The 9,487-nt window shown below is 50.4% G+C and overlaps 1 protein-coding gene across 4 annotated transcripts in view; it reads left to right on the forward strand.

Annotated features, from left to right (window-relative positions):
• The window catches only part of Atxn7 (ataxin 7), a 103,615-nt gene extending 94,565 nt beyond the window's left edge, over nt 1-9,050 (forward strand). For 3 of the 4 annotated variants that reach the window (XM_010606573.3, XM_019204920.2, XM_010606572.3), the window contains 3 exons: nt 1,112-2,084; nt 2,794-2,860; nt 5,199-9,050. In XM_010606573.3, the coding sequence (XP_010604875.1) occupies nt 1,112-2,084; nt 2,794-2,860; nt 5,199-5,308 (1,150 nt within the window). In that variant the 3' untranslated portion in view covers nt 5,309-9,050. The remainder of the gene's footprint in view (nt 1-1,111; nt 2,085-2,793; nt 2,861-5,198) is intronic. The other variant, XM_010606574.3, reaches the window with a different exon arrangement.
• Nucleotides 9,051-9,487: the final 437 nt, after the last annotated feature.

Raw genomic sequence — 9,487 nt, forward strand, 5'->3', positions numbered from 1 at the left:
AAAAAAAAAAAAAAAAACGAAGGTACATAAAAGTCTGGTCCTTGGGCCTGGTTCTGTAAACCACCCGGGGCCAACAGCAGCCCCTGCAGCTGAGCAGATCCTTGGCTGTGTTGGCGTGCGGGCTGGGACCCAGGAACAGTGTTTCTAACGCATATCTGCGGTGCCTGCCCGCTTCCTACATGAGTGCAGGGACGAGAGCCCAGCTCCACCATTGGGCTGCTGGCTGGAGTCGCTTCCCAGGACTCTGACATCACTGTATGTAGTTCAAACTGAGGCAGTTGCCCCGCACAGCCAGAATGGAGAAGCCCTAAGTTCAGGCGTGAGCTGTGGTTTGCACTATGCTGTACCCTTGGAACAGTTCTTCAGTGGCTGCAGGTACTTGCAGTTGTTGCTTCCTCTTCACTGCTTTTCCTGCCCGGCTTCTGGAATCTGCGGTAGTAGTAAGGCCAGCTGAGCCCCCAGGAAGTGGGGGAGCTGGAGTGTGGCCGGGAGGGTGTTACAGCTGGGCTCCCTAGGACCTGAAGGCGGGCAGGCAGGCTGGGCACTGGCCTTCCAGTCAGGCCCTTCTTCTTGCTTTAGCTGAGGGTGTGACCTTGTGTTTTGCTAGTTTTGTTTTTTATTTCATGTTTGGGGCTTTTTGGTTCAGGACTCACTGTGCTGCCCGGGCTCAAGTGATCCTCCCCAGGAAGCTGGGGCTGCAGGCACACCACCTCACCTGGCTGGCGCCTTGGCTGTGAGCTTCAGGCTGAGGACTTCCCTTGCCTGTCCAGACACCACAGCACCACAGCCCCCTTGTGCAGGGCCTGGTCCCTCTGCAGCTGTCAGCCAGCTCCCGGTCTGGTCCCTCTGTTTGCTGAGGGCCTCTGTGGTCTCGGCACCACATTGCGGTGGGACCTGAGCTCCAGTGTGGGAGTCTTGGGGGCCACTGAGTAAGTCCGCGTGTCAGGATGAGTCTGAGGAGAGGCCCGGCAGGGGTCGGCCTTTCCTTGGCGTACAGCGCCAGCGTGGCTGGGTGTGAGGCAGAGGGGATAGGCCACGGTGCTACCTGCGTGGACAGCACCCTGTGCTGCCATACGGTGCCCTCAGCCTCACTGCCTCTTCCTTCTTACAGGAAAATTCCACCAGTGTCCAGTGCCGCATCGCCCATCTCCACGCGAGCTCCTCACCGGACAAACTCTGTGCCGATGTCACAGTGCGGGGTTGGCTACCTCGCAGCAGTTACTGTCTCCACACCCCCCGCCCTGCTGTCACCCGCCTGCATCTCCCCAAACAGCAAAGCGGTACCAGCGCACGGAACCACGCTGAATGCACAGCCTGCCACCTCTGGGGCCGTGGACCCTGTGTGCGGATTGCAGTCCAGACCTGCGTCCTCGTCCTCCTCCCCGCCGGCGCCCTCGGGTCTCTCCTCCGTCCCCTCCTCCCCCATGTCCAGGAAGCCTCCCAAGTTGAAATGCAGCAAGTCTGTGAGGCCCAAGGAGGCTTCTGGTGCCGGCACTAACTGTTACAACGCCAGTAGCAGCAGCAGCAGTGGCTCAGGAAAGAAACGCAAAAACAGTTCCCCACTGTTAGTTCACTCCTCCTCCTCCTCCTCCTCCTCCTCTTCTTCTCATTCCATGGAGTCTTTTAGGAAAAACTGTGTGGCTCACTCCGGGCCTCCCTACCTGTCCACAGTGACGTCGTCCCATGGCCTGAGCCTCAACTGCGTGACAAACCGTGTGCATTCGGGGAGCCTCCGGCACGAGCAGTCAGGGAGGGGCCCCCCCGGCGGGAGCCCCACGGAGTCCATCAAGCGCATGAGTGTGATGGTGAACAGTGGCGACTCCACACTCTCGCTGGGCCCGTTCGTGCACCAGGCCAGCGAGCTGCCTGTGAATTCCCACAGCAGTTTCCCCCAGTCCCACACTCCTCTGGACAAGCTCATAGGCAAGAAGAGAAAGTGCTCCCCAGGCTCGAGCAGCATCAGCAACAGCAGTAGCAAACCCACGAAGGTTGCCAAGTTGCCAGCCATGAACAACGTCCACATGAAACACACAGGCACCATCCCAGGGGCACAAGGGCTGGCGAACAGTTCCCTCCTCCACCAGGTAGGAAATGGACTGCGAGCCCCCTGGGATGCCCGGTGCCCCTCCCTTGGATCTGTTACCGGCTCACAGACCTGTGCGTTTGGGTTAGTTGATTTGCCTGTGAACAGCCGCTTCATGGTGTCTCCTAAAAAGGGGGATGAGTCCATGATGTGTGAAGGTAAAAAGCCCCTCTGCAGAATTTCTGATGCCTTCCAAAGACACTCCGGGGTAAGGAAGCTGGAACAATGCCTTTGGCAGACAGGGCCGAGGACAGCACTGGAGGGGCTGGGGGCCCAGTGCTGTTAAGGGAGCCGGCGTCACTTCCTAGAGAGGCTGTGCACATGAGTTCCTCCAACAGTGCTGGGCCTATACCACAGGGATCTGGAAAGATGAGTTCAGACTTCAAAGAAAGCTTGTCAGTGTTCACGTCGAGCAGTTTGAGATGTTCTAGTTAACTTTCACCTCGTGTTTTCTCCCTATTTTCAAGGGTTGGTGCAGGTGTAACTGAAGACTTTTAAAACCTCATTCCAAGTTAATAGTTTAGAAAGCAGATTGAGGGTGGCTTCGGAGTGGCTGAGCGGTGTCCCAGTCACAGTTGACCGTGACTCTCTGCTGTGCTGTGGCATTGTCTGTCCTTGACCTTCTGCTTGTTGGTTCTCGTGACTGCCTCCTCCAGCTTCCTTTGCTCTAACTTCCAGCTCATCTCTCCTCTTGTTATTTCGCTCACCAGGGTATCTTCTCACCTTGCTTACGAACAGGAATTTCAGCAGCAGCACCCCAGAGCCCTGACTTAAAATGTGAGGCTCTTTTTTTTTTTACATCTCTTTCACCTTTCCTTATCTTCAGAACTTATCTCAGATGCCACATAAGGCATTTTTTAGAAAATACCAAGGAGTTTTTCACTGTCATAACTTCCTTCTGCTATCTGTATGTCAAGGTATGGGGAAAATAACTGAACTTAAGTAGCTGCTTAAATTATAAGCTATTAGTATATTGTTTGGTTTTTTAAAGCAGGTTTCTTGGGAAATACAAATTGTGGTGTACAGTAAGTCCCCAATTTGTGAACATTCAAGTCGCAGACGTTCAGGTATATGGTGTAAGGCTCACTTTGCCAGCTTACAGACTAACGGAGGGCTTCGTATGCATCTTGCTTCAGAGCCACTGGATGTAATTCGGCGGTGGCAAACCTGTGGCATGTGTGCCCTGCGGGCTGTGTGTCACAAAAGGCTCGCTGGCCCTGCTGGCCATATGCAGCAGCACCCACCCCTCCGAGCCCTGTAAGTGTGGGTGTCCTGACGCACCTGCCCCGCCTCCAGGGCTGCCCTGCCCATCCCACGCTTGTGTTGCTGCACACAACCATGTCTCCAGACAGCAGTGGACACAATGCACCCTTGACGTACGAACTCAGTGCATTCCCAAGGGCCATTTGTAACTCAAGATGTGACTCAGACTCCACTCCACAGCTTTCAAAATCTCTCCCTGTGCACAGGCAGATCTCAGGGTCCTTAGACCCTGGCTTAGGATTTCTCAGTGAACCCCAAATAGAAAAGGACGCTGTCATGTTCCTTCCAGAGCTCTCTAAGGGTTGGATCTGTATCTGAGACCATCTGGAAGCACAAGTGGCCAGCATTCAGGTTGGAACTCAAGACTTTGGTCATAAATTAAAACTAAAATTCCGGTCGTAACCCAAGGTGTTCGTATGTCTTGCTGGTCGTAACTCGGTGGTCCACTGTACTCAGCTTCCCCGCAGGTAACAAAAAGGATGGCTGAGGTGGCAGCACAGGGCAGGGCCCGCAGAGAGTGGTACAGCGCCCCTGGGAGGCTGGGACCAGAGGTCCCATCTGCAGGAAGCTCTGCTCCCAGACCCTTCTGTTAACAGTTCTAAAGAGAACTACAGATCGGGACTTGCAGGTAAGAGGTGGCTGTTTTTAGAGCACATATATGATAATGTGTTTATTTTTAATGTGGTGCAGTCCACATACCTTTCGGCAAGGTGTGTACTCATGGCTTGCCAGTTGGCCACCTCTGACTTGTCACCATCCAGGGAAAACCCACATCATCTGACTCTGGGCTCTTTCCCTTAAGTCTGTGTTGGAGAAGACTTGCCCGCATGTCATGGAATGCTGTTTCATCACGCTGCGCCAGTCCTGGGGCCACAGCTAGAGAGGAGAGCGTGGGGGATCCTCCCGAGGCGTGTTCTGTGTGTGCACACCTGCGAAAGGAGCCCACAGGTTCCAGGGGGATGTGAGGGACCCATGCTCTTAGAAAACAGAAGCGTAGCCCACTGTTCCTGCAGGGCTGTGGGCCGTGCTGGGAAGTGGAGGGTGGGGCCCGGGCAGGCACTCCCGGCACCAGCCCCTCTGCCGCCACAGGTTTCATTTGGCCACTGCCAGGCCCAGGCTCCTGCCCCTTGCCTCATCTGAGCTGTCACACCTGTGTGTTCCAGCCCGTGTGACCTTGTTTTTCTCTCACTTAACAACCTGGAGCACCGGGGATTTGGCTCAGTGGTTCCGCTGCCTGCCTTGCCAAGTGCAAGGTCCCAGGTTCAATCCCCGGTACCAAAAAAAAAAAAAAAGAAGCACCTGGAAAACCTTCAAGGGCACAGACTCCGAAAACAGAACCAGGGCAAATTTGGGCAGGCACTCCCGGCACCAGCCCCTCTGCCGCCACAGGTTTCATTTGGCCACTGCCAGGCCCAGGCTCCTGCCCCTTGCCTCATCTGAGCTGTCACACCTGTGTGTTCCAGCCCGTGTGACCTTGTTTTTCTCTCACTTAACAACCTGGAGCACCGGGGATTTGGCTCAGTGGTTCCGCTGCCTGCCTTGCCAAGTGCAAGGTCCCAGGTTCAATCCCCGGTACCAAAAAAAAAAAAAAAGAAGCACCTGGAAAACCTTCAAGGGCACAGAATCCGAAAACAGAACCCAAAGGCTAATTCTGGTCTACCGGTAAGCTGGAAACCAGGCCCACATCTGCTCTAGCCAGTTTTCTGAAAGTAAATCTCGAGAGTTGTGTCCAGGGCGGTGAAGGCTAGGAGAGCTAAGGCCACGTTCCACAGCTGGGCTATTCTTGTTTAGAACCAGGGCGCATAGCTGCTTGCTTACCCTTCATTGTCTCCCCATCCCTCTGTTTTGAAAGCCAAAGGCACGTCCCTGACAGCCGAGAACAGCACGAGGAGGAGCGGTGCAGACGCTTTTGAGGACAAGTTACACCTCCACTCCGCGCTCTGGACTCCACGATGCCTTTGAGCCTCTTCCAGCCTCCGTGGCCTCAAGGGTGCTGCTGGGCAGCTGCTTCCCAGGACCTTCCGGAGTTCGCTCTGTAGCAGTGAGTACCCTAAAGGACGCTGGGTCCGGCAGCCCAACTGCTTCTACCGGTGTTACGGTGGTCTGGACTGTGAGAAGTTGGTGTCTCATGTGTTGTTACTTGCAGTGTATCACGGAGCTACTCTTGGGGTTGACTGGCAGCTGGGCAAAGGAACGTGTAGGCGGGAGCGTTGCCATAGACTCTCCCTTCTCCCTCTCCCTGCCCACCACTTTCCACACTCTTCGGTGGGTTGCGCTCCAGCGGGTGGGCACCTTGACTCTGGGAACCTGAGACCTCGCAGGGGGAGGGCTGTGCTTAGCCCCTGGAAGGGAGGCGACGCCGTGGGGTGTCCGCAGTGCAGTGGACACCGGTGCCAGCCGTCAGGACGGAGCCGCCCCGCCCTCGCAAGTAATTTGGAGTAAGAAGCTGCCGACTTTGAAACCTCCAAACTGCTTTGAAGCACTGATGCCCAGACAGCAAGTGTAAACCACGGTGGAGGCTAACTTTTCATGGTACAAAAGCAATTCTGTGTGACTTAAGAAAAGGAAGAAAATGCAAACTAGTGTGATTGACGGAAAGCCAGCCTGGGGGAGGGGGAGGGGCGGGAACATAAAATCACAGTTGGGGCGCAGGGGCTTCTTCCAAGACTTCCAAAGAGATGGAATTTTTTATCCTTTAGGTTGTCATGTTAAACAGTGTGTCAGATTGGGTCGACTGTCCTACCCAGTCTTTTTTAATTGCCTTCTTAAAGTGAAATTATTAGGGTGTACGTAAATCTTTCCCAGGTGTTACCCTTGCCTCTGGATGCTGTCCTGGGACCGTTGTGTCTCCTCCAGGGCCCCTGGTTGTGTGTCCCGCCCCTCAGCCTGGTGAAGGGAGTCTGGGTGCAGATCCAAGGGCACCTGGACTGCCACACAGCACCTGCACAGGGTGTCCTGGGTGCGCAGTGCTTGCTGCCGACCCCACACCCTTTCTTGGAATCCGTGCCATGTCTTCCTGGTGTAGTGTTTGGGAGCCTCCGGGATACTTCCGGAGCGTGCTCTCTGTGTTAGAACAGCGTAGCTTGAGGAGGGCCACTGCATGCTAGGGTTGGCGGCCCCCACCTCCCCCGCTCCTGGGCCGAGACCCAGGCCCTCTCCCGAGAAGGCACAGAGTGGCTGGACACAGGGTAAGAGTTCAAGGCTCGGGTCATTGCCCTGGACAGAGCCGGTCAGTGCAGCCTTTGTTTCCCTATAGTTCTTGGGTTACAAACTTAAGTTTCAGGGAATTTCAAGTCAACAACAGGTAGAATGAATAAATACTTGGTTACCAGCCTAATAATGTGAATTGCTACAGAATTATTCTTATTATGTAAGAAAACAATGACTTTATGCAGATACTTTAGCTATAAATTGATGTAAAATACTGATTTTTTTTTTTTAAAGGAAGAGGCGAACAGTGTCTTGTTCACTTATTATGCAATCAATCAGTAAATGTTTTTTAAAAGATACTATATGAGAGCTACTAAGGAGAGATCATGCATGGATGGCCAGTTTGGTGTGGTTTGGAAAAATCAGCCTGGTTCCATCCCAGCGGGGGTGGGGTGAGAGGGAATCAGAACGTACTTAGTTGATTCCTTGGTAACAAGTGCAATGGGGTACGGGAAGAATTTACTTTCAGAGCCAAGGGGACTTGGTGGTTATAAATTAAGTTGTTTTTCTTGATGGAATTTATAGACAAGACAGATCATGTTGTTCTGAAAGATGTGACTAGGACCCATGATAGCAAGCTGATTCAGGATAATGTAGATACTTAGACTAGCGAGTGTTGATCATTTGATTTCTTAGGCTGAAGTTTTAATTGAATTTCATTATGTCTCCCGGTAACACACAGAGCATCGGGATTAGGAAATTAGCCATTTTGGATTCTGCCTGCCGCAAACAGACCTATCTATTCTAACAGTGCTGTTGAATTTTAGACTGTTCAAATATTTTATTTTCTTCAGTAACTACTTTTTATTATGATGAACAATTAAGACCACTTAGAAAACACGGGAGTACAAGTATTTTTTTGAATTAAATTAACTTACAAAAACCAAATTTGCAGTGGTTGGGTTGTTTCTAGACAGACTTTGGTATCAATTTAAAACCAAGATAATTTTTATATTCTTTCCAATAGAATTTCATGACAACTTCTGCAGTTTTCATAACCTACAAAAAAAAGTGCTGCAATGATGAACAAAGGATTATACAGAACCTACTTTTGTATCTTTATTTTGGGATTTCTTGTTCTATTATAAATATGGAAGTATCCCTATTTCAGAAGACATATTTTGTTAAAGATGAATTGTACATATTTAAATATGTATTTTTGCACAGGTCTTTTTTTCTGATACCCTGTTTTGGTACAATTGAGATCATCTAGTATTTATTTATTAATTAATAAAAGTAAATACCTTTTTATAATTTGAAGTGGTTCACTGCCAAGCCAATAGTCCTAGAGCCCGCCTCCTTCACCGTTAGAGGGACGCCTCTGTCCTGTGAACGTCTGCGTCCCTTTCCTTGTCCGGAAGTGGGTTCGTGCGGGTGAAGTGGGCACTGCTTCTCCCTAGTTGCCCGATTTCCCTATAGACTACATGGAACTAAGTGACACACTGCTTTTCTTTTGTTAGTGTTGTGTGTGTGTGTGTGTGTGTGTGTGCGCATGCGTGCACACATGTGTGTGCATATGTGCCCATGTGTGTACACTGAGCACATGTATGTTATTAGTATGTGATGTGGTTTAAAACTAATGGAAAAAACTGAAAGTGCCTGAACCTAGTTTTAAGCTTAGACAGATTCTCTTTAAAAAGACTTGAATGTTCAGTTGAACTTTTGGAGTTTGCTTTTTCCACCTCAATATTGTTTCTAAAATTTTACGGGGAGGAGTTGAAAAGCACCAGTGCTGGTGACTGTGAGGCGTTTCACAGTTCTGGCCTTTTGGTCTCAGTACTCAGCTGGTGACAGACTGCCCAGTGGCACCGAGGGCTGCAGGAGTGTCAGCCAGTGGCTCACATGTCTGTCCTGTTATTCACGCATAGGATACAGAGCTTAAAGAGAATATTAAATATTTTGTATTCCAAAAATATAATACAAAAAAGTACCTCTGAGAACACTGAAAATAATGTGTAATTTAAAAAATGTATCTGATAAAGGCAGCTGTCTTCCTGCAAGAGAGTTCTGTTGCCAAGGAATTTCTTAATGTCTCATTCTGTCCTGGGGTGGGGGGTGGACTTTGAAAAATGATTGTTAAAAGATTCATTGTTTAGAAGAAAATCGTTTTTACATTTTGTGCAAAACAATTTACATTGTCAGATCATTTAAATGAGCACTACATACTGTCAGTGTGAATGTAGGGCCGTGAAAGCATTTTGCTGTTTTTGAGCTTGGTTCTAAAAGCAATCTCCTGTGTTGAAATGTGTGAATAGTTTGATAATTTGTACACATAATCAAGAGCATCTCAGCTGGACTTGTGTTGGCTGCTGTGTAGAACATGAACAAATGTCAAGGGATAGAAAATTACTTTGGATATTTAAAAGAGAAGAAATATATAGTCTATTTGTTTTGTAACAAGTTTCTGTAAATAAAATAATTTATACTATTTATAAGAAAAAGTTGTGCTTTGCTTTATGAGAAATTAGTTTGTGCAACAAATATGTTACTAAATGGGCAATAAAATTAGGACTTGTCAATAAATGAGGCTGGCTGCATGGAGTGTTTGCCGCGTGAACACCCCGGGGTCAGACACCCTGGGAAGCTCCTCCCAGCCTCCCTGTGTCCCGGGAAAGAACCACAGAGTGAAGGGAGCGCTGGAGCGCTGGAGTGCTGCTGGAGTGCTGCTGCTTCCGGCCGGCCGCAGGTGAGCAGGAGGGAGGGGAGCGGACAGCTGAGAGGAGGGGGGCCGTGTGGGTACTCGGTACTCGCTGTGTGTGACTGTCAGGCGGGTGTCATTTGTCCAGAGCCAGTCTCACCTCTCCTCGGCTTTTACCGGCCTCCCTCACTGGCAGCACCCCGACACTTCAGTATTCGGAGTACAAGATAATCTTTCATCTCTAGAAATCTGGCTGGCTTTGCCATCTGAAAATAAATCATTCTGCCTTTTTC

The sequence above is a fragment of the Fukomys damarensis genome, unplaced genomic scaffold (assembly GCF_012274545.1).
Source record: "Fukomys damarensis isolate Sample0158 unplaced genomic scaffold, DMR_v1.0_HiC HiC_scaffold_28, whole genome shotgun sequence".
Classification (NCBI taxonomy): domain Eukaryota; kingdom Metazoa; phylum Chordata; class Mammalia; order Rodentia; family Bathyergidae; genus Fukomys; species Fukomys damarensis.